Source organism: Bos mutus, chromosome 7 (genome assembly GCF_027580195.1).
Source record: "Bos mutus isolate GX-2022 chromosome 7, NWIPB_WYAK_1.1, whole genome shotgun sequence".
In the NCBI taxonomy this organism is placed as follows: Eukaryota; Metazoa; Chordata; class Mammalia; order Artiodactyla; family Bovidae; genus Bos; species Bos mutus.
The window spans coordinates 44,957,250-44,982,623 of NC_091623.1; the positions used below are offsets into that span (position 1 = coordinate 44,957,250).

General features: G+C 50.9%; 1 protein-coding gene across 2 annotated transcripts in view; it reads right to left on the minus strand.

Moving 5' to 3' along the window:
* Window positions 1-885: 885 nt before the first annotated feature.
* The window catches only part of MED26 (mediator complex subunit 26), a 41,483-nt gene continuing 16,994 nt past the window's right edge, over window positions 886-25,374 (minus strand). Inside the window, exons 2-4 of one of the 2 annotated variants that reach the window (XM_070373259.1) lie at window positions 23,351-23,483; window positions 5,016-5,090; window positions 886-4,341 (exon numbers count right to left, since the gene is read on the minus strand). In XM_070373259.1, coding sequence (XP_070229360.1) covers window positions 2,689-4,341; window positions 5,016-5,081 — 1,719 coding nt within the window. In that variant the 5' untranslated portion in view covers window positions 5,082-5,090; window positions 23,351-23,483 and the 3' untranslated portion in view covers window positions 886-2,688. The remainder of the gene's footprint in view (window positions 4,342-5,015; window positions 5,091-23,350; window positions 23,484-25,374) is intronic. The other variant, XM_070373258.1, reaches the window with a different exon arrangement.

Here is a 25,374-nt window from a genome sequence, read left to right on the forward strand (position 1 = left end):
GCGAACTCCCGTGGCCGCACTCCAACAAAAGGACCAGCCCAGAGCGCCCTGGAGCACGTTCTGGGAACGCGCTGTGCGGTATTACTGTCTTCATTTCACCGACTGATGGACCGAAGCCCAGGGAAGGGAAGCGACGTGGCATGGGTCCTCTGGCAAGTTTGGGAGTCGCAGTAATGGCAACCTCCTCGGGCACCTGTCTCTAGGGATCTGCAGGAGGGAGGGGCGTGGTGCTGACCCCTACTGCTGATGCTCAAGGACCGGTTGGGATAGAGCAGCCCAAAGCCGCAACGGAAAACAAAGTGGTGTTTTCAGCAAGATGATCTTACACTGCAGGACTTTGTTTCAAAAATCATGTACTTCCAACTTTGGGGGCGATAGGGAGTGTAAAATTTTCCTTCTACTCTATCTTTACTTGGCAAATTAAAAAGTGGCAACCCAACTTGATCCGCAAAATGTTGATGGGAAGTCACAGCTTAACCTTGTGTTCTCAGTCAGGCAGTATCTGTACCCTAGGGCTTACTAGATACTCAGACACAGGAGAGGTGGGGCCTGCAGGGGGTTAAGGAGCAGTGACCTCCCTCAGAGCCCAGGTCTGAGAAAAGGAGATGCTCATGGGGCGCCAACCTGCACCTTAATAGCTTCCAGCTGTGCCTCTGACCCTTTGTCGGGAGGATGTCATCCTCAGGATGCCCACATGTCAGCTGGCCACAATACATGTGAGAAAACAGGCACAGTGGACTGAGGAAACTAGTTATTCCCCAGCACAAATGGTCCTGATGACAAGCTTTTTGCCCCCCCTCCCCACCGCTAAATTTGGATCATATAATTTAATCCTCACAGCTTTGGGGTATCATTTATAGCTCCCAAATGGGGACAGGTGTATAGGAGTAAAGTGATTAGCCCAGCTCCATACAGGTGGTAGATGGCAGGGGCTGCCCTCAAAGCTACTTCACCCTCTTGTAGGAGAGGGTATGCCCTGCACCAGGGCTATGTCAGAATTCCCCAAGGCTCTGCAACTGTGGCTCTGGGTTGATTGCATGTTTCTGGACCTCCTGATTTGCCTGGTGGGGCTGCTCCTCTAAAGGGGGAGTTGATTCTTCATCTGACATCAAGTAAATATGGTCAAGATGACTTATTATTCCAGACTGAAAAAAATAGAAAGCCAAAGCTTATGGTTTCAGAGATGAGGGAGAAGAATTAAAAGATCATCACTTTATAGTTAAGGAAGAACTGCAAATATTTCAGGGGTAAGACAAGGTCACTTGAGACCTGGGTTGTGGAGCCTGCTTGGGAGGGCAAAGCTGTTTCTAGGGAAAGTGAGGTCTGGAATGGAGACAGATGTGGTCTCTCCGACTCTGTCACCCAGAGTTAGCAGATGACTCTGGAGGTGGGAGAGGCATCGTGACCCTGAATGAATGAAAGGCAAGGTAGAGGTCAGTCTCCATGCAGAAGGCTAATAGGCTGGACTTGGTGACTGCCCTGCCCACCTCCCCACAGCCTGGCTAGCTATAGGGCCTGAACCTTGGATATGGGGTCCAGGTTGTCTTGGCTAATCCAGAATCCAGAGAGGATGAATGTGGCTATAAAGGACCAAATTAAAAAACAATTCTCAGACTGGTTTGTGCAAATGTTTTTTTTTTTTATTATTTCCACATTTATATCACAAGGTGTCCACTTACTGGACCAAATAGCAAAGTTGCTCCCTTCTGCGTCCTGAGAACACAGAAGTCTAGGTACTGTACATTCACTAAGGCTCCTTGTTTTTGCAAATCGCGTTTATGACAAATAACCATAAGGCAAACGAATCTAAAGGAATGGTTATGAGTGTTTCCAGCATACAGACAGGTCTCTTCTCGCCCAACAGTACAGCTTACACACCAGTAGCACCCGCGGTTACTTTTGTGTTTTGAAGGGAAGGGAAGTCTAGAAAGGTGAACTTTTCTAGATATGTGTGGGAAGGGGAAACTGAAGAGGGAAGAACAAAAGGCAAGTTACTCGTCTGGTGGTCAGATGGAAGAGGGGGCAAAATAAACTTTAGAAAACAAATTTCTGCAGCATTTCTTTAAAAACTGGGCTGTAACTGAAACCAGATACAAATGTGTGGACGCCCAGGGAGCATGGGTCGAACTGGGTGGCCAGCCGGCCTGCCTGATGCCAGCAGCTCACTACAGCTGAGGCACCGTGATGGGAAAGCTGGCCAGTGGGGTGCAAACCGAGGCCACAGTACTGCCCACTGCCTCAGACGCTTAGGGCCATGTTAAAAACAGAAAATGCAAAGATGAGATGCGTGCTTCTGTCACTGTGTTAAAGGTAACCTCTCCCACAGGTTTTCTGTGCCTGCCTGCAACTGAGGTCCCAGCTCAGCAGGGCTGGGAAGCATCCGCACCTCTTCTGGGGTGGGAGACTAACGCTTTTTATAGCTGGTTTGCTATAGAGTTCTGAACTCACTTTGCTGGCCTTCCTTTCACGCGGTCCTTCCTTTGCAATTTTGTTAGTAAACTGGTAGCAGCATTTCACAAAAGGAGAATTTAGAGGGACGAGTGCAGAGAGACCTAGAGACTCTCGCCCCCTCCCTCCCGCCCCGGGCCGGACCCCCCGGATTCCCAACCACTGGAGGCGGCGGGCCCTGGCGCCCGTCCTCCCTGGCTGACTGCAAGGTGGGAATGCACTTAGAGCCCGAAGGGCCGGTCAGTCCAAGCAGACATAAGGCAGAATGTTCAACCGCCCGTCGTCGCCGTGCGGGTCGAGCGATATGCACTGCGTCCAGTCATACCAGTTACCCTGTGTGTCCTGACACCCGTTCACCCCTGGCCACTGGTGGGCCTGGATTTTGTCCAGATCGTCCCGGGTGACCTCGCGGCTCAGCCCGGGGAAGTCCGTGGGCGGGCCATGAGGCACCAGCACGTGCGGCTTCCGGGCCCCGCGCCGAGTGCTTTCCTCCTGCTTCAGGTACTCAGACATGAAGTGGTGAGCGCCCGGGGTCTGTGCGCCCGACGACGAGAGCAGGCTGCTCTGCCGGCTCAGGTAGGACTGGATGATCTCGTTGCGCGACAGTTCCTTCCAGTTCGTCTGTTCAAAAGGGCTCTGGAGGCTGGCCTTGGCCTCGGGCTTGTCCAGCTCTGTCCTGGGCTGCTCCGTGTGCACGGGGCTGTCGGCCCGCACTGGCTCTTTCTGGGTCAGAGGTTTGATCTGTCTCGTCATGGGGTCAAAGGTGAGCTTCCGCTCTTTTAACCGGACAGGCTTGACACCAGCCTCAGCCACCTGCCCGTCCAAGTTAACCGTGTAGTCACGAGGCCGGTACCTCTTCTTCTTTTTGCTGTCTGACCCACCGGAGGAGGCAGCATCGCTGTCCGCCTTGGAGGAGTCTGGGGAGAAGCCTGCCCGGGGCAGGAGGGGCTCGGCCGGCGGCAGCCCCGCCTTGCAGCCCAACCCTGCAAGCCGCTGGTGGCCCTCTGGCTGCTCCAGCCAGCGCACAGGGCTCTCTGCGCTGGGCAACAGCTCGAGTCGCCGCACAGGGGGTGTGGACGGCTGGGCCAACGGAAGCGGTGATGGCACCTGCGTGGCATCCAGCGACTGGGGCCGAGGTGACGGGCTGGGCAGGGAGCCCTTGTATGTGTACGGGCTCCGCTGCCGGGCAAAGGAGCCCTCGTGCCGTGAGTTCCGGGAACCAAGAGAGCAGCGAGGTGGCCCCTTGGGGTGGGGGGGCCCTGGAGTCTCGTCCACCTTGTCCAACTGCTGCAGCACCACAGCCTTCGTCTGCAAACAGGGCCCGGGGGGCTTGCCCAGGCCTGGGGAGCTGGTGTGCGGCCTCACGGCATTGACGGGGATCTTGCCACTGTGCTTGTCGTTCTCGCCGTGCTCCAGGCGGTTACCCTCAGGGCCCACGTGCCCACTGCTGTCCAGGGGGCTGGGGAAGCTCTCGGGACTCCCGCTGATCCCATTGGTGGGGAGCGGGGATGAGTTGGGTACCAGGGAGTCATGGCTCGCCTTGGAGACCTTGGGAGGTGGCCCAGGGTGACCAAGGTCACGCTGGTCTCCCCGGCGCTTGCGGCTGCCCAACCTGTCCAGCCGCTGCCCGCACAGCCTTGGCATGTCATTGCGGTACTTCAGGTCGTGGACACTCTTAGGCGGGCCGGCCGCCCCTGCCTCTGGCCGGCAGTTATGGGCACCGCCGTTGGCCGAGCCAGGGGCACCCGCCAGCCCCCGCAGCGCAGCCTCATTCTGGTGCACGGGCTCGATGAGCTTCTGCCAGCTCCGCAGCAGCTTCTTGGCCCGCTTGGCGAGCTCCTCGTTCTTGGTCTTCTTGCGGACGTCGTTGATGAGCTTCCCAAGGCGGGTTTCCTACAGCCAGAGAGACACAATGACACGCTTTTAGGACAGGGACACCCCGTGAAAAGAGAGCTGGGCAGAAATGGAGCTTCCCATGGAGCTGGGGGAAGGGCTCCATATCTTTGTAATGACCCCACAGGCCCCCTAAACCACTGGTCTCCCAGACACAAAACCTATCAAGATTTTGGGTCCCATGTGACATTTAAATTCTCAAACCCAAGTCCTCAGATCTTACAGTCCATGGGACAGACAGGGCATTCTCAGAAGCATCATCTCACAGGTTCCCAACTCCTGAAGGCCGCGGACCATTCACGGCCACCGCGAGGACACTTTGCCAGAGGAGATTTCTAGGTGAGAGTACACTGTGGCAAAGGCAACAGCACACGGGACCTCGAGCCAGCATCACTCACTGGAAGCCCTGCTGCGCACTGCAGTGTGCAGGGCCTCCTGCAGAGAAAGGGGCCTCAGCTCTGAACTAAAGCCTCGTATTTCCTGCAGTGCCTGTGTGCTGTGGACTGGCACAGTGCAGGCCAGGACGGCATGCCCCCCTCACTCTTCCCTTTAAGGCCTTGCTGGGCCAGTGAGCAAAGTCTCTGAGGCTCTAAGAAGTCAGGAAAGCCCAGGGTTGGGGCAGCCCAGGCCCCGCCCTCACTGCCCGCCCTAGTGCTCAGACCTGGAACGCTCACCTCCAGTGCCTCTTTGGTAATGGGGTATTTCTCCAGGCTGGAGATGACTTCCTGCACCGCCACCATGTTCCGGATCTGTAAAACAAGAGCCACTGTCAGACCCTAGGCACCTCTCCCTTTCCCAAGAGCCAGTGGGGCCAGCATCACCAGAGACCCACCTCCTGTAGCCTCCTACCTGCTCCCAGGGGCCAACACGACACCTAGTGCGCACCCTCCCATCTGCCTCCTCCAGTGCACGGTGAACAGGTGACTGAGTCTGTCCACGGACACACCCATCTGCCCAAGTGGCTGCGCACAACTGAAATTCACATTTATGAAACAAGATTCACTCTTGATGTGGGAAATGCACTTAAGTCTGCCATCTGACAGGAGGTTGACTTATTGAATAAAATGCGCCACGTTTAAAACAGCTGTGCATAATAATCTAATCAACTTAGTTGCATTAACAAGATCTTTATAGAGTTCATCTAAAGACATCACAAGGAGAGCAGAAGTCACAAAGTGGGAGGAGATCAATGCCACAGGCCCCCCCCGGTCTGTGTTTGAGCCCACAGAGAACACGGGCGGGGAGACACTAATGGGGACTGGGCATGACAAAAGATCGTGCAGCAGTGCTCAACTCTCCTGGCCATCAGGCGAGGCAGACCGAACCCACAAGCGGCTGCAATGAATACACACCAGACTGCTGGAAATGGCATCTGACAACACCAGGTAGTTCTGGGGTGCGGCCAATTCTGGGGAGCACTGGGCTGTGTCTGGTCAAATCAAACACTTATGTGTCTTGTGACCAAGCAATTCTATACCTCGGATGACACGTGCTATGAGCCAGGCCCTGTTCTACCAAGGTCTGTTTCCATACAGCACCACTCCACTGAATTATCACAACCTCAAGTGGAAGGTGTTAGCTATTATTACATCACATTTTATGAATGTGATGTAAAGGAGTGGGTCATGTGGCCGTATGTTGTAATGACATCACTGTAGTCCAAAAGCTGAACAGACTAAGAAATTCAAGAGCTCTAGAAATGAGCACACTGCAGCTTCAGTACATCAACAAGATGAACTTCAAACCACGGTGGATGAAAAGTCACAGGAGATACACACTGGGTTGATTCCAACTACACTAAGCATCACAGCATACTCAAAAATTAAAATGAACCCCAGATCTAAATGTGAAAGCAAAAACTCTAAGGCTTCTAGAATAAACAGGAGACTATCTCTGCAACCCTGGGGTAGACAAAGACTTTTTTGGAGCCCCAAAGCAATGATGTCTAAGAAAATATCCTGACAAACCAGGCAGTGAGGAGGCTGGTCCCACAGGAACAAGGCCACCTGCTCCCTGTCCCCAGCCCTGGGATTCTGGCCCTGACAGGGTCCTGGGCTTGCCACATGGCCTCTCTCCACCCCAGTGACCTCACCCTGGTATATTTAGAGCCCTGGGTCCCTACACACTCCTGAACCAGCAGTGCCCACAGAGCGAGCCCAGTGGCACAGAGTGTCCTTGTCCTTGGGCAGACGCTGTCCTGCTGCCAGATAGGAGGGGGGAGCCAGAACACCTGAGCAACCCTGGGGGTTGGAGCAAGCTGGCACTGTAGACCCTCGCACAGCCAGAGACCCTCCTGGAAGCTGCACAGGGTGGGGCTGGGGAAAGGCCTGTCACCCCACCGTCACAGCCGAGCAGCCCCTACACTCAGGCAGGTATCCAAAGAGGCTTTCGGCTTTGAGGAGGCGCTCAGGCTCTCCGCGCTGTGGAGAGCACTGTCTGCTGCCTTCCTCAAGTTCAGGGCCGCCCGAGGGCTCATCCCTCTGGTTCCCCTGCTTCAGCCATGCTAGCAAGGGCACTGAGCCTGTGTAGGGAGCATTATCTGGGCATCTGGAGGCAATCAAGCCCTAAGGACCAGGGAGCAGGCCAAGTTCTGCCCTCACCACAGCTAACAGGCAGGTGTCCTGGGCTCTATGCAGTGCGAGGTTGGGCTTCCAGCCTCAGATCCAGCAGACAGTAATAGCCTAGCAGCCTGCAGCCCTTGCCTCCACCCTCAACGAGAGGGCCCAATGCACAGCAGAGACGCCAAGGCTCAGATATAGCCAAGGGGAGGCTTCTAGCCAGGCTCCAGGCCTGTGAAAAAAACCCAGTACAGGACTGCTGGGGCAGGGAGGTAGGTAGGCGTCAGGTAAAAGGCAGGCCAGGGGTGCCTGTGGTGAGAGCAGTATCTAAGCTGGGCCTCCAAGGTGGACAGCAGAAGCCTCAACACATCCAGAGAAGGTGAGATGGTATCAAAGCCCTGGAGAGGGGAGAGAAGTCCAGAGCAAAGACCTTGGCGTGAGCCAGGATGCCAGCAGGAAGAGCAGACCTGGGGAAAGCAGGCTGACTACACAACGGCCTTCCATTAACCTTAGCCACGGTGGGAGCCAAACTGCTCCCGCTACCCTAACAGACCACCCTGTTTTTAGGTCCTGCCTGGCACCTGTCTGTCCAAAAATACATTCACCCACCATCACAGTAGAGACAGTATGCCACTGTTGCGCAGGAAGGAAGCCTCTGAGCCACTCCCAGACGCTGACCCCAAGGGGGACTTTGGGGCAGCTCTACAGGCCAGAGAGCCCAAGGGTCATTCACAGCCTCCTGCTCTCAGGAAGAGCCTGGCACATACATGGCCTTTGGATATCTCCCCTGGAATTCATTGCCATGGAATGAAACCAAAACAAAACTACTAAACAAAAAACCACCTCTCAAAACCACTTGCCAAACAGCTTTCCCAAAAGGAGCAGAATTCACATGCAAGGGACGTCTGAACACTTGCAGCCTCATCTTCTCATTAGGACTCCTTCAACAGCTACAGATTCATCTTTATTTCCTTAATAATGAATGAAGCCAAGTGCTACCTACCCTTTCTACTAATGTCGACTTTTCCTGTAAGTTGTTCACTGTCCCAGCCCACATATTTTCATTATTTGATTGGCCTCTTTATTGCAAGTAAATATCCTTCCAGGTGATGATGTCTGCCCCTGTGCATGGGGATGCCTAAGTGTCCCCAGGGCAGGCGCCAAGGAGCAGTGTCAGGAGCAGGGAGGGCTCCTCTGGAGAGGCAGGCATCAGGCGAGGTGGGCCAGGCAGCAGCGGAGCACTCCGAGGAGCAGAGGCAGGGCCGGAAGTCCGTGGGAGTCAGCGGGCAGCCCCGGGCGAGGCCCAGGTGAGCACGGTCACTTGGTGACCAAGGGTGGAACTGCCTTCTCCTCTACCGCGCCAAGGGCTTGCAGATTCTAGACTCGTGATTCACGAGGGATAACTGGGTATCCATGGTCAGACAGGAAAGTGAACCAATATCCATCCTAGGCAGAAAGGAGGGGAAGCAGCCCCCTAAACTGGGTTCCTCCCAGCCGGGCTCAGGCAGGGAGAGAAAGAACCCTTCCCAAACACGTCCCCATTTACACCTCAGGGACGCCCCAGGGCACATGCTGGCAAGCGAGGAGGGGACCCTCCTTACCAGCACCAGACCCCAGGGTTCTTATGCGGACCTCCCGTCGGGAGAGGACCAAGAGCACAGGGGAAGCAGCCAGGCCTCCCTCTGGAGAGCCCCGCATCGAGTGCTAGGTCACGACTGCAGCCAGTCTAACCCACATTTGCTGCGTGACTCACAGTGAATGAGGAGGAGGAAGGGGCACTGGCTGCCCACAAGTGACAGGACCAGGGGAGGGCGGCGGCCCTCACAAGCAGCTGGGTCAGAGTTCAGACCATCTAGTGCAGGATGTCACTACCTCCTCGGCACATGTCTGAGAGCTGTTCTGCGGCTGGGTCACTGCTCTGCATCTGGATCCATGTGCGGAGGTGGGGCCAGCCCAAGGGGGCAGATCCACCACTGCTCAGCCTCCTGCTAGCAGTAATTCAGGGCAGAGGTAGGTAAACCTCAGGCCCTGAATAATTACCGCCCTGTGGGGGATTTCCAGCCCTGATGTGAAACAAGGAACTGAGACTTCTTTGGCGTCTATCCGCTCACTGCTCCCTTTTCTCCACGCATCAACGGTTCCCACTCCACTCGAAATCCCCAATCTCTTGGCAGTGCAGCTAGATGTGTGCAGCCCTGGTGGCAAAGGGGAAACCCTGTACTCCCCAAGTTCAAGAACTGGTGAGACCCAAAGGCACTAGAGTAAGCTAGTAAGGCATTTCAGCCTGACTCTCACAGGACCACTCCTTGTTGGGTTCCTGCAGGCACCGAAGTCTCTAGCTTCTCTTTCTTGAAACTCCACTTTACAGATAAGAAATCTGAGGGTCCAGAAAGGCAACAGAAGCCTAGTGCTCACCATGCAGCTGAAGATGGAGGAGAGTGGCTTTACACTAGCCTGGCACGGGGCCTGCCCACCATACACAGCCCAGCTGGTGCTTTACTGGGGGGGCTCCCAGACACCACCAGGCTGGTGACAGCCTCCCACCCACATACTCTCATCAACCTGCCACAGTGGGAAAATGGACAGGTTACAGAGTTCCTGGTAGCCACACAGGGTGGCTTCGTGCCCAGAGCACCAATGGATGATGGTCTCTGGGCTGCCTCTGTCTCCCACCTAGGGTGCTCTAGAGCTGAGAGGTCTCCAACAGCAGGGCCTTCAGCCCATCCCCAGTGCTTGCCCTGAGCTGCAGACCACTTGGTAAATGACAAAGGCACTGCAGTCTCCCTGCCAGGGCCTGAAATGACACACACTGAGGTGGGACTCACCCCGCCTGTCTAGCCAGCCCGTGAGCACACTGTGGCCCTGCACCTATGCAGCACAGCCCACACCAACTCCTTCAGGGGCTTAAAGCCCACCACGTCAGTGGTAAAAGCTAGTTCACTTTAAAACCAGCCATGTGGAAGTCACACTTTTTTTTTTTTAAAGCAGAATAGTCTAGACTAGAATTTACAAAAACCAATTAGCTCAAAAGGCTTTGGAACTGTTCATCAGCAAGCAAGCTGTCCTTCCAAACCAAAACACGACACAGATGGCACCCAGAAGCAAGCAAACCTCGAGCTTTTCGACGTGCTGAGCATTCTAAGGTCATCCTTGGCTGAGTCACCATGCCCTGCCAGCCCCATGGCAGGTGTCAGTCGTGTTTGCTGAGGGTGTGCACGCTGGTGAAAGGGGCTTTGCCAGGCGAGTGTGTGTCTGTGATTTGGTCCCAGCCTCACTCTTCAGCCACAGCAAGTCTTCCCGCTTCTGATGAACTTTACACGTTCCCAAAACGGGTGCCGTTCTGTGACTCAAACTGCCTCTACCACAAGTCAGTGCAAGAGCTGAGCCTGGTGGTGACCAGCGTGTGTCCCACCCCACTTTCCCGAGTGAGGAAAACAAGTCGATGTGCCTTGAGTCTACCTCTCAGCTCTGCAAGGTGCAGCCTCCTGGCTCCGCTCTGCCTTGCTCTGTCCCACAGCCAGGCAGGCGCCAGGGGAACCTTCCTCAGGCAGATGCCCTGTCAGCGCCCTGCCTGGCTTTCAAAGGCGCCTCCTTCTGCCAGGACCCCATGGGAACCTCACACCCACAGGAGCTAAGTCACTCTCATTCACGGCTGCTGAGAGGAAGAGCGACACTGGGGCGGGGGCTGTGTCTCAGCCGCAGTCGCCAAGCTCACCACTTGCAAAAGCACAAAAGCACTTCCTCATCAGTGGGGCCCATCTGCTCCCCGGGAGCGTCCACAGCTGGAGGGTGGCCGCTGCCTGCGTGGCCCTGCCTGCTGTACACTCACAGCCCGCAGAGCACCCGTGGCCAGAGCAGCCGACTGCAGCTGCGACTTGGCCCAGGAAGCCGGCAGAGAACACTGCCTGCACCTCATGAGCAGCCCAGGAAGAGGGAGCCCAGGGCCGCTACCATGAACGGCGGCCAACCAGGGGACCTCTGTGAGAGGCTTGCGGAGGTGAGAGAGGCTTGCAGACAAAGCGGGGGAAGTGGGGGGAGACCAGCACTTCTCTCCACAGTGCTGGCCCTCAAGCCCTTCTCTCATCTGTCCCAGCAGCGCTTCCCAACAAAACCACAAGCTTCAGCTCTCCTGACCTCTGAATCAGGTCAACGCACAATTCCTGTTGTAACTTGGCCCTTTCAGAGAGTGTAAGAGCTCTCAATGTGTCGTATCTGGGAGTTGGTTCATTCCTACAGTTTGCAGTTGCAAAGTCAGAAAGCCAAGCAGAGTGTTTTCTATCTGCATCCATGCTTGCAGAAGGGTCCGGTTGTCAGTGCCTGTGACAACATACAGCACACCATGTGGGTTCCTCCCTCCCAGCCGTGCTCTCGTGGAAACAGCCAGTAAGAATACCAGCTGTGTAAGACGAAACGTCCGATGCCCGTGGGAGGGGCACACAGTGCTCGGCCCACATACACCCAGAATACCGGCAACCCCAAATGAGAACCAGCCAGCTTTTCAGGAAGCAATGGGGCCAGCCTCCGAGAGAAGGCTGAGTGAAGCCGCAAGGGGACGGCAGGGCACTCCCGCACTGCAGTGAACCCCACTGCAGCTCAGGGCAAGCACCGAGCCGGGCAGAGAAGCAGCCGGGCCGGACCTGGCTTCCAGTGCCGGCCCAACCAAGACTTGAAGCAAGACCAGCCACCAACCCGAGCCCAGCTCTCCTTCCAGGAGTCAGGAAGCCTGCGTGGAATGTTGGGAAATTCACAGATCATCTGTAGACATTGAGGCACGCTGACTACCCTCTAGGGAGACTGTGCCCACGGGGGTCAGGCCAAGCTGGTCCTATCCACTGCCCACCAGGCCATTCTGTGGTTTCTAAGATCCTTTCAAGACAGTGCAGTGCCCAATGTGCCATGCCAAGAGTCTGCCAGTCTGCTCACCTGGGCTGCTATGGGAGTCCTGAGAACAGGGGAGAGCCTAAAATTTCCCTCAACAAGGCACCAAACACAGGCCAGGGAGATAATAGGAAGGGCTGGTTACGGCCCAGTGTTGAGGCATGGGTAGAAATGGCCGAAGGCAAGGACAGAAGCAACAGGTGAGGCACTGCAACTGAGGCTGAACTGAGCCGCCAGGAACACCATGGTGGCAACACCCAGCAGGCTCCTTTACGACATCTGAAGGACTATGGAGAAGAAAGCCAAGGCCATACCCCTTCTCAGAGGGCCTCAAGCCCAAACTAGCCCCAGAACCTGAGGCTGCACCGCTGACGACCAGGCTGCCTGGGGTAAGCACTGAGGGTGAGTCACGGACATGCGACAGACACGCAGCCCTCACCTTCCTGGGTACTCCACACGGGGTCACCATGTCTGTTCTGAGAGCAGAGTAACAGGAACTGCCAGTGCCACAGCAGATACATCACTTGGCAAGTCACAGGTTAGGTATAGAGGAGCCCTCGTCTCCTTCCACAGAACAGGATCTGAGATCTGCAAACTCACCAGGCCCTAAAGGTAACTGAGGGTTGGGTGAGCCTGTCCTACGTGATACAACAGCCACCAGGCGGGACACGGCCTAATGGGCTGCACCACACACTCCAGGGCAAAAAGCATGAGCGAACACTGCACACGGGAGGTGAGCAGAGAGCTCCGAGCCCACCCACCTAGCTCACTCAGTCATTCCTTCAGCCACGAAGTGGGAGGATGACAGAAGTGTCCTACAGGCTCCTGGGAGGGGAACAGGAGACACACACGAACACCCAGGACCTGGCCTGACTGGCTCACAGTAAGCACTCAAGAAAGGGGATCACCACGGAGCCGTCATGGGACTACACTTGAGAGGGGTCAGGTTCAAGGCCACCTCTTTCCCCCACCTGCTGCCCTGAGCTTTGTGTGGAACCAGAAGACCAGCAGTGGGTGTGGGGACTTTCTCAGTGGGCATTCCTGCAACAGGGGAGGCATTCCTGCAACAGCCGCTGTGGAGAAAACCAAGGACATCATCACGTGGAGCAGGAAGGGAAGTCTGTGCATGGTATCAAACACCATGTAAGGATGAACATTCACACCCCAGGACCCAGCAAATCCTACTCTGGGGTAGGGACCAACAGAAACCTGAGCACATACGTGTCGAGAATGGTCAGGGCGGCCGTGTTCAGAACAGTCCCATCTGAAAACCATCCACATGGCCACCAACACTAAACAGATGATGAAGTCACGATCCAGCTGTTCAATGTCAAATGAAGACAGTACTGCTATACATAACATCGAAGATAAAACCTCAAAACAAGTCGAATGAAAGACTGGAAGCTCAAAAGCTGGCAAAATTTGTCCATGGTGACAGAAGTCAGGGGAATTGGGGGTGGGGAGAGGCTAGGAGAGGGAAGAAGAATGGCTTCTGGGGAGAAGCTCTGTTCCATGACCTTGGTGGGAGTTACTGGGGTATGTTCACTTCACAAACACGCACTGAGATATAAACTTAGAACTTACGCACTTTTCTGGGTATATGCTATACTTTTAGGAAAAACTGGTCTGAGAAGCCATCCCATCCTAGAAACAGATGCCAGAGCTACTGGAGTTGAAGAGGAGGGAGAGGTACTGTCAAGCCAGCCCCTTGCCCCCCCATATGGGGGGCAAAGACCCTCTGAGGGTCCCATAGAACAAGGTCTGAGAACGTGGACCAGGAGCCCAGGCTGCCTCTGAGATACCCAGCATGTGCTATGTTTCACAGCTCACAGAGAAAGGCATCCACACCACTCCCACCCCGGGCAGAGGCCAGTCTGGGGAAAGCAAGGGCATTCTGAAGGCTCTACAGCAGGAGCACTGAGCAGGCCAGTGTTCCCAGGAAGGAGCAAGCTCTTCAGTTACTGAAGAGAGGCAGGCAGGCAGTAACCACTACCTGGGCATCACCAGCTGGCACCCCGGTTAGGTGGGCCTCTGGCTCCTACCACTTAGGTTCTCTCCTAAGAACACAGACCTCCAGAGGAGGTGTTATGCCACTTCCCCAACGAGGAAGCCAGGGTGCCCGTTATACACCTGGCCACAGTTTCAATACTAACCTAACCTTCTAATCCTGTGCAGTTAGCCCATGTCTGCCTCCACTCAATGGGCCACCAGCAAGTCGTATTGATGCCAGGAACAGAGAGCTGGCTCAAGGGAGGACAGTGCAACAAATCAGATAAGGGAAATTCCACATGCCTACACCAGGAATGAAGACAGAAAACAAAGACTAAAAATTAAAGTGGGGAAGGCAGATTAACATTCAAAAATCAATGTAATCCTTTTCTAAAAAGGAAAAGCCCATGATCATTTCAACAGATGTAGAAAAAAAATTGACAAAATTGAACATCCATTCCTGATGAAAACTCTCAGAAAGCCAGGAACAGACGAGAACTTCCTTGGCCCAGCAACACCCACAGCAAACATCACACCTGGTGGCGAAGAGTCGAATGCTTTCCCCCAGGAACAGGCACAAAACCAAGGATGTGTGTCACCACCTCCACTCATTTTTGTCAGGAGATTCCACGTAGTTCAATAAGGCAAGGGAAAGAAAAGGAAGAAAGAAAAAGAGGGAGGGAGGGAGGAAGAAAAATCCATCTAGATTGGAAAACGAGAAGTAAAGCTGTCTTTATTCATAAATAACAGAACAGTCTATATGGAAAATCTTAACACAAATTCTACAAAAAAAGTGAGTTTAACAAGGCTGTAAGATATAAGTTCAATATAAAATTCTATGATATTCCTATACGCAAGCAACAAACATTCAGAAATTGAAAAATTTTAAACCAATTCTATTTACAACAGCAATTAAAAGTATGAAGAACTTACAGATAAATTTGACAAAAGGCCTCAACACTGAAAACTACAAAACAGGGCTGAGAGACATTAAGAGGGGCATCCGTTAATGCAAAGATGGCTGCTGTCTAGTCGCTAAGTCGTGCCTGACTCTTGTGACCTCCATGGACTGCAGCCTGCCAGGCTCTTCTGTCCATGGGATTTCCAAAGCAAGAATACTGGGGTGGGCTGCCATTTCCTACTCCTGGGGATCTTCCTGACCCAGGGATCCAACACGCGTCTCCAGCATCAGCAGGCAAATTATTTACCACTGAGCCACCAGTGAAGCCCAATGGAAAGATATACCAAGATAATAGCTTGGAAGAGTTGATATTGTTAAGATGTCAGCTCTCCCCCAAACTGATCTATAGATTCAATGCAATTCCAAATGGAATTCCAGCAGGGTCTTTGGGAGAGATTGACAACTTGATTCTAAAATTTATACGGAAACATAGAGTTCCTAGAAAGGTAACAAACTTGGAGAAAAAGAAAACTGGAAGCCCGTATTACAAGTGTGGTACTGGTGCAAAGACAAACTGACCAGATCAATGGAACAGAACAGCCCTTCAACAAACCCACACGGGCAGCCAGCCGACGCTCAACGAAGATGGTAAGGCAATTCAGTAGTGAATGAGTAATCTTTCAACAAACAATGCTGGACTAACTGGGTAGCCATAGGCAAAAAACAACACTGAAAGAAAATATCAAACCTTGACCTCTATCTCACAAGATACACAAAAATTAACACAAAATAGATCATAAACCTAAGAGTGAAACTACAGAATGTCGTCTTTTCTACAGAAGAAAACAGGAAAATCTTAGTGACCTTGGGTTTAAAAGGCAAAGATTTTAGTAATTATACACAAAAAGCACAAACTACAGAGAAAACAAACTGAATTTCATCAAAATTGAAAATAATTTGCTCTTCAAAAGATGACACTGCTATGAAAATGAAAAGGCAAGTCACAGACTGGGAGAAAAGATACACAAATCATGTATCTAAGAAAGGACTTGTCTCTAGAATATATAAACACCTCTTTCAATAATTACACAAAGAACCCGAGGGAGGGAGGAAATGGGCAAATGATGTGAACAGATATTCAAATCTTTCACCAAAGAGATACGCATGGCAAACACAAATACTTCAAGAGATACTCAACCTTATTAGTCATAGTGAAAGTCGCTCAGTTGTGTCCATGGAATTCAGGCCGGAATACAGCAGTGGGTAGCCTTCCCTTCTCCAGGGGATCTTCCCAACCCAGGTCTCCCGCATTGCAGGCGGATTCTTTGCCAGCTGAGCCACAAGAGAAGCCCAAGAATAGCCTACCCCTCCTTCAGCAGCTCTTCCTGACAAATTCAAATTAAAACCATCGTGAGATATCACTATACACCTATTAAAATAGCTAAAGCTAAAAAGACTGACCATACCAAGTGATCACCAAAGTGTGGGACAACTGATACTCTCATACACTGCTGGTGGGTGGGGTGGCAGTATAAAATGGTATAATCACCTCGGAAGACATTCTGACAGATTATTAAGCAACCCAAAAGTCCATCAACACATGTATGATAAATTTTAGGATACTCATAAAATGAAACATTACTTAGCAACAAAAAAGAACAAACTATTGATATACACAACATGCATGAATCTCAAAATAAGAAGGAAAGAAGAGCCTAGATTAAAAAAAAAAAAGAGTACACGATTTTACAAAATTCTAGCAAAGGCAGATTAATCTACACTGACTATAGATTAGCAGTTGCCTAGGGATGGGGGTGGGCTGAAGGGAAGATTACAATGGGACAAGAAAAAACTTTTGGAAATATGTTTAATACCATGATTGTGATGATGATTTTTCAAGTGTATTCACAGATCAAAATATATCCGATTGGGTACTTTAAGTGTGCACAGTTTATTATATGTCAATTATACCTCAATAAATTTGTGAAATGACTATGGAGGCAGATGACAGATGCAACAGGTCCTGGAAAAAAAGGAGAGGGTGGGAGGCAAGAGAAGGAAGGCTTCTTTGTTGGAGGTTAGCTCCCCCTGGGGTGGAGGGCGCAGCATGAAGGCCTTTCTCCCTTCAGGAAAATGAAGAAGGCTGTCATGCCCAGGCCTCTCACGGGTATCATAAGGCCTGTGTGACAAAGGCACGTGTGTGTGATGCACTCCTCATAACAGACTGCGCTCCAGTCTGCCTAGGCATTATCTCAATCCATATGCGCTGTGCCCCCCCGCCCCCACCCATTCTGCTTGCCCTGCAACACCTGTGCACCAGCAGACTGCACAGCCTGCCTGCGGGCCGGGAAAAGGCGCAGCAAACGCGCTGTGGCTGGAGCTGGGTGCCGGTGTCTTACAGGTTGTGAAATGACAGGCTCACTAGCTCCCCGGGACTGAGCTTCAGGACACGTGCTCTCCTCAGCCTGCCTGTGGGGTTTTGTCATCCTTCAACTGGAGACCCTGGCGAGGGAGCCAAACTCCTGTCCTCACATGGGAAAGGCCAGTGGCCACAAACATCTACAGAACGTCTTAGGTAAACAGCAGTCTGTTCTCCTCTCCAACAGGTGGTGTGAGTGATAACCTATTTCCATCCTCCTGACGAGAAAACAGCCTCTGAGCATCTGACAGCTTCTTTCTCCCCCTCACTCTTCAGTCTTCTCCAATGTATTAAGCTCCTGGGCATGAAAATGTCTGAAATCCTGCCCTCCCCCTCCCCCGAGACAGCTGAGCTAGACCCTTACTACTCTCAAGTGTGAGTGAATGAAGGACAGATGGATAAATGAAGTCCCACCTTACTGTCCTCAACAGCTGGCACTGTGTTAAGCCAATGTTATAAACTTCTCAGGGGTCTCCCTCTGTAGCAAGCTGGGATCTGCAGTCACCAAGTTAGCATCTGGAAAGCAAACAGGCCTTTCCTGTTGCCAGCTGTCACCTGCACCAGCCGCCCCACAAGGGTCACAGGGAACAGGGAGGTGACTCTCAGTGCCGCTCACACACAGCCCCATGGAAGACAAGAGGAAAAGCACCATGCCTGGGTGGCCAGCAGAGGGAAGGCTGGGACAAGAGCAGCAGAAGGCTATGACCAGGGTCGCCACGTTGGTCAGTAGGACCCAATGGCTTTGGGGAGAGTCTTCTATTTTAAACACAGTGGTCCTAGAAGTTACCACAATGACAAAGATTTTTTCCAAATTACCTTGGCCACCATGAAATGATTCCAAAGGATTACATAAACAGGGGGAAGGAAAGCCAGGTGAGGTTTTTGCGAAGGCAACATTAAAGCAATGGGGACGTCGAACACCACAATCCAGTGTGCTAATGCAGTGACGGCAAGATCTGCGAGGTGGTAGCCCTGCCTGACATGCAGCTGAGCGGAAGGCTGCTGGCAGAAGATTAGGGCGCTGGGGAGGACCTCGACGGCTCCCGAAGCCATCTACTACCAAAAGCCAAATCAACTGCTTCCTCCCAACCTTCCCTGATGGGGACCCTTGGGAAAGCCTGACCACTCAACAGTCGTCCCCACTGGGCTGGTGTGGACCCCATCAGCACCATCTGCCTCACCCCAAACCACCTGCATCCCACAGGGGAAGGGTGGTAAAATTGATCCCGAGGATGAGCGCCTACCCCATGGCTGAATGTCAGAGGACAGCCCTGCAGTGAGACATGACATCCCAGTCATCAAACATTTGAGGCAAGGTGGGACCCAGCTCCAGGAGAAGCACCACAGCAGCTTTTCCTTGCTTTAAATGTACCAGGCAAAGAACACTGAGGAGAACTGGGAACACAGAAGACTTCGCTTTTTACTGTATTTCCCTCAGTATATAATTTTTCTATTATTATTTTCTCACTACTTTAAACCAGTTTTTTAAAACTTTTTAAAAAAGTTTATTTCTTCCCTTTTCTGTAGCCACCATTACAGGTGGATACCAAACAGAACTGACAAGGCAACTAGGTGAAGAAACAGCACAAGTTTTCACTAAAACTTACATTAACACTGAAACGGAAATTGAGAGAGAGGTCTAACTGGGCCTCCCAGGTGGCGTTAGTGGTAAAGAACCTGCCTGCCAATGCAGGAGACTGAAGAGATGCAGGTTCAATCCCCGGGTTGGGAAGATGCCCCGGAGGAGGGCATGGCAACCCACTCCAGTATTCTTGCCTGGAGAATCCCATGGACAGAGGAGCTTGGCAGGCTATAGTCCATGGGGCTGCAAAGAGTCAGACCTGACTGAGCATGCAGGCTGTCAATGCACCCAAACTGCTCTGCCCAGGTAAGTTTTCACCAAAGTCGAGGACCTTTCAGCCCTGCCTTGCCTCATCTCTTGGACCCTGGGCAGATCCTGACATCCCTCTGCATTCAAGACCTCTACATCCTCCTCTCAGAGCTCTTCAAGGCACAATCTCAGTCCCTTTCCTTCTCTCACCGCACTTCTCCACTGCCTGAGTAGTCCCACCCCCAGGCAGCATCACAGCTGCATCTGGGGCCCAGGCATCACCTCTGGATGCACTTAGAGGCACTTGTGCACCTGACAGGTACTGAGGCTTTCTAAGCACCACCGGCTGACTCCACTGCTCCCCGCCCTCAGAAGTGGGCTAAGACCCTTGGTGCAGGCAAGCCTCCCTTTCTCTCACCTCCAAATAAACCCACTCACACTAGCCCCATTAGACATATGTTCTTTTTTAAAAATGTATTTATTTTTAATTGAAGGATAACTGCTATACAATACTGTTCTGGTTTCCGCCATCCATCAACATGAATCAGCCATAGGTATACATATGTCCCCTCCCTCTTGACCTCGCCCCCACCTCCCTCTCCATCTCACCCCTCTAGGTGGTCACAGAGCACTGGGTTTGAGATCCCTGCTTCATGCAGCAAATTCCCACTGGCTGTCTCTTTTACATACGGTCATGTATGTTTCAATGCTACTCTCCCGATTTGCGCCCCCTCTCCTTCCTGCCACGTGTCCACAGTCTGTTCTTTATGTCTGAGTCTCCACTGCTGCCCTGCAAATAGGTTCATCAGTAGCATCTTTCTAGATTCCATACCTATGCATCAATAGACAGTATTACTTTTCTCTTTCTTACTTACTCCACTCTGTATAATAGGCTCCAGGTTCATCCACCTCATTAGAACTGACCCAAATGTGTTCCTTTTTATGGCTGAGTAATGTACGTGCCACAACTTCGTTATCCATTCAAGATGTTGATAGACATCTTGGATTTCTTCCATGTCCTAGTTATTGTAAATAGTGCTGGGATAAATACTGGCGTACACGTGTCATTTTCAAATATGGTTTCCTCAGGATATATGCCCAGTAGTGGGATTGTTGAGTCATATGGTAGTTTTGGAGAAGGAAACGGCAACCCACTCCAGTATTCTTGCCTGGAGAATCCCAGGGACGGGGGAGCCTGGTGGGCTGCTGTCTATGGGGTTGTACAGAGTCAGACATGACTGAAGCGACTTAGCAGCAGCAGCAGCAGCATGGTAGTTTTATTCCTAGTTTTTAAAGGAATCTCAATACTGGCTGTATCAATTTACATTCCCATCAACAATGCAAGAAGGTATCCTTTTCTCTACACCCTCTCCAGCATTTGTTTGACGATGGGCAGATCTGACTAGTACGAAGCGATACCTCACTGTAGTTTTGATTTGCATTTCTCTAATAATGAGTGATACTGAGCATCTTTTCATGTGTCTATTAGCCATCTGTACGTCTTCCTTGGAGTAATGTTCGTTTAGGTTTTCTGCCCACTTTTTGACTGGGTTGTTTGTTTTTCTGGTATTGAGTTGTATGAGCTACTTTTGCATTTTGGAAATTAATTCTTTGTCAGTTGTTTCATTTGCCATTATTTCCCCCCATTCTCAGGGCTGTCTTTTCACCTTGTTTATAGTTTCCTTTGCTGTGCAAAAGCTTTTAAGTTTAATTAGGTCCCACTTGTTTATTTTTGTGTTTATTTCCATTATTCTAGGAGGTGGGTCATAGAGGATTTTGCTGTGATTTATGTCAAGTAGTGTATTGCCTATGTTTTCCTCTAAGAGCTTTATAGTTTCTGGCCTTTCATTTAGCTCTTTAATCCATCTTGAGTTTATTTTGTGTGTGGTGTGAGGAGGTGTTCTAGTTTCATTCTTTTACATGGAGCTGTCCAGTTTTCCTAGCACCACTCACTGAAGAGGCTGTCTTTTCTCCACTGTATAATCTAAGGCATGTCTTCTTTGGATCCTGATTTCAACCCTGATATGGTGGACCTGAGCTTACCTTCTAGCCAACTTGTGACGGTTGCTTTGTCTGAGCACGCCTAAATCCAGCCCCATAACTTTTTACACAGACTGACCAGGCTCAGTGATGAGGACCTGAGGCTTGATGGTGCCCAAGCTCCTCACCCTCAGTTCTGGAGTTTTCCTCCACCCACTCTGGTCTTCCTTTCCTCTGAGAACATCTTCTAGGCCACTACCTACATCACTCTTGAACCCCAACAGCCCCAGGAGGCAGATAACAACAATATGGCTCAGGTCTGACCTCAGAGGCTAAGTTCTGCCTTAGCCCCTCAAGCCACAACCAGCCTGAGCCACGGCAACATTTCTCTGGGTGACTTTCCTGCTCTTATCCAGAGTTTGCAACAATTATGTAGTTGAAACTGCATCACAGATACTGGTTTTTCTTTTTTTCATTGAACACTTCTTCCTGTTGCTGCATACTCTTCATAATGGTCTTAACAGCTAAACATCCCATTTATGCGTCATAATTTCCTTGACTTTCTCCACTGCTGGGCATCCCATCTCCTTCTGGGCTCTCCTACTGCAACCAATGTTGTAATGATCATCTTCACAACTTCCTTATCTCATTTTCCCCTAAGAAATAAATTCAGGTGTTCAACTCTGCCCTAGGGGTCCAAATACTTTTATGGCGACTGGTACTGCCTCAACTGGTTTTCACTCTCACCCTGGGCAATGCAATGACCCCACTACAAAGAGGAAGAAGAAAGCAGAGCCAAATCTGCTGTACCCTGCACAGGGTCCTGAAGAGGCAGGCCCAGCTGTCTGGCAGACTGGACTCAGATGTCAGGGCTGTTATCTTTTCCTGCCTTCGTCACCTATTCCATGACTCCACCAGCAGGAAGGGAGAGAGCACCCAGTGCACACAACTCTCCAGGACCAGCACTAAGGCTGCTCTGCCCCCGCCGCACCCCACCCCCCCACCAACTCCAAGGCTGCTGAGAAGACAGGTGAGGATCAATGGAACTGTCACTCTACCTGGGGAGATCAGCTGGGATAGAAGCAAATATGGCATTAATCTTGCTGAAACCTAGAGCAATTTTTACAGCTCAGTGGTGAGATTATCAAGAGTAACTGAGATCTGCCAGGAGAACACAGCCAGAAGACAGAGCTGCCACTTCCGAGGAGAAAGGTGCCCCGCATACAGAGATGGAATGGCTGTCTCCAAAATCAGGAAAACCGTGGACGTGGAGTCAAAACCATTCAGATTGCATACTGAAACAGCTGCAGCTCAGAGAGAGAAGACACCAGAATTCATTCAGTGGCTAAGCATTTACCAGGAAAATCAAAATGTGTTTGTGCTGAGGAGGAACTCAGGGAGCAGGGGGAGCTGGAGAGACTTACAGTCATGGCAGGGAAGAAAGGAGACTGACAAGGAAACAGGACAAAGTGACTGTATGCAAAGCTATGAAGAAAATCACCAACGCGACACACTAGAGGAAGGCTTCCTCCCAAGCCCTGGGCCAAGAGAGGTGGTCACCTCAGCCTGGAGTCCCAGAGAGAACCCAGGGAAGCAAAGGGTCTGGAGCAGAATGCTGGACCCAAACCATCTTCAGAATAGCTGGCCTCCAAGACACTCCAACCAAGAGAACCATCCCAGGAGTCAGCTGCAAAGGCACTGACGCCATCTTGGACAAGGAGCCTGCGGCCCGCAGCCCAGATCCAAGCAGGACAGGGGTAGGGTCTCAACCCCAGAGTGTGCTGCATTCAGCTCTCGCCAGCCAGCACTCAGGAACCTTGGGAGCCAGCTGTTATACACAGCCACTGTTAAAACATGCGATGATCAATCACTTGTGGTACAGTGGATGAGACTCCATCTGCCAACGCAGGGGACACGGGTTCAATCCCCGGTCCAGGAAGATTCCACATGCCTTAGAACAACTAAGCCCATGTGCCACAACTACTGAAGCCTGCGTGTCTAGAGCCCGTGCTCTGCAACAAGAGAAGCCACTGCAGTGAGAAGCCTGTCACTACAACGAAGACCAAAAAGAAAATAAGTAAATTTTTAAAGAAATGCTACAATAAGGGAGTGGTTGGGACTGCCAGCTGAAGGCTGCTGTGGGCAGGCAGTTATCTCCTGCCTGGTAGCATTCTAAATTTTCTAGAAAAGTCACATATCTGGATTTTTGTAGGAAACCTCCATTTGTATTTTTGTGGCTAATTACAGTTTTAAAAATACTGTACTAGGAGATGTCACAAATCCTTGAGCTCTACCCAGCTCACAAATCACCTCTACTTATGCTCAGTGTCAGGTAGACCGCAGACGCTAAGAGCGATAAAACTGCACAAGCAGGCCTGTGTGTCGGGTGGACACGACATGTATTAACTCAGTGAATCCTCAAAACCACCCCGGGAGATAGGTATTACTACTACCTCTCATCTTCCGCATAAGCACAGTGAAACTCCAAGGTGTTAGGTAACTCGCCCAAGGCCACACAGTCACGGAGCCAGATCAAGTCCAGGCAGTGTGGCTCAAGTTGGTGCTTGTAAGCTTTGTTTCTAGTTCCTGAAAAACAAAGGCACCAACATGCATAACAGAGACAGTGTCTAAGGGAGTAGGGAGGAATGAGTTCAGAGCTCCTCTGACAAACACTCTGGTGAAAATAGATATCACTTGAGATGTTCCTCTGAGCAGCAAGGATGGATGTCACCTCTGCGTTACTTCTGTTGTATTCCTGGGGTCTGGGGTGACTACTATCCTAGATCACTTGAGTTCCTATCTGTTTTATAGCACATGTCCTGGATTTAACATTTTTTAAACAAAGTTTTAGAATTTCATTAAGACTAGCTTTTAAGTGGAATCTTTATTGCTTCTTAATTTATGGTTTAAAAATGTGTAACGTAATTTACTTTAGCACTCCCTTTCACTTCTACGGGATATCTTCATTTGGATAGCTTTTTTTGTTTTTAATTGATGTCTAGTTGATTTACAATGTTGTGTTAGTTTCAGGTATTCAGCAAAGTGATTCAGTGTTAAAAAGGCTGAAAGAGACAAATATCATGATATCATTTATATGTGGAATCTAAAAAGTGATGCCAATCAATTTATTTACAGAATAAAAACAATTCACAGACATAGAAAACAAACTTACAGTTGCCAAAGGGAAAAGGGGAGGGATAAATTAGGAGTCTGGGATTCATATACACTATGACATAAAATAGGTAAGCAGCAAGGACCTACTGTATAGCATAGGGAACTATACTCATATTCTGTAATAATCTATAGCGGAAAAGAATCTGAAAAGGGATATATGTGTATGTGTGTGTGTGTAAAATTGAATATAACTAAATCACTCTGCTGTACACTTGAAATTAACAACACTATAAATTAACTATACCTCAATTTTAAGTGTAACGATTTTTTAAATTTGAAAACAAAGGTGATGAAATACTCATTTTTCCCCCACAGTTACTATTATTTGGGGCTTCCTAGGTGGCGCTCATGCGAAGAGTTGACTCATTGGAAAAGACTCTGATGCTGGGAGGGATTGGGGGCAGGAGGAAAAGGGGACGACAGAGGATGAGGTGGCTGGATGGCGTCACTGACTCGATGGACCTGAGTCTGAGTGAACTCCGGGAGTTGATGATAGACAGGGAGGCCTGGCGTGCTGCGATTCATGGGGTCGCAGAGTCAGACACGACTGAGCGACTCAACTGAACTGAACTGAGGTGGCGCTAGTGGTAAGGAATCCACTTGCTAATGCAGGAGATGGGGGTTAGATCCTTGAGCTGGCAAGATCCCCTGGAGAAGGTAATGGCACCCCACTCCAGTATTCTTGCCTGGGAAATTCTATGGATAGAGGAGCCTGGCGGGCCACAGTCCACAGGGCAGTGAAGAGTCGGACACGGCTGAGCACAGCATTATTATCTGGGTTTTCGAGTTTGTTCATGACTACCATATCTTGGCCATGTCTACTACTGCAACATGTCTTCCCAACTTCACGTTGGGTGACATCATGCTAGTAGCTTGAAATCAGACACAGTGAAAGTATTTATACCATGGAAACCGGCAAACACTACAAATCAGGGCTTGATTTATTCTCAAGTTGGTGGCCTCTGTAGAGTCCTGGGCTGCATCCAGACCAATGCTTGTTTTCATAAAGAGTTTTAAAAGTTTCATTTTATATATTTTTTATTGAGGTGAAATTCACATAACATAAAATCAGCCATGTAAATAAAGTTTTAATGGAATACAGCCATGTTTGTTTGTTTACAAATTATCTGTGGCTGCTTCTGTGGTATGCATAAAGGCGGAGTTGTGACAGAGACGGTATGAGCTACAAAGCTGAACTGAAAACATTTACTATCTGGTCCAGAAACAGCTCACCAGCCCCTGGGATTTAGACTTAAGAAAATACTGATTATGCAGGTTAAACTTCAAAGTGTGCCGCCGGTAG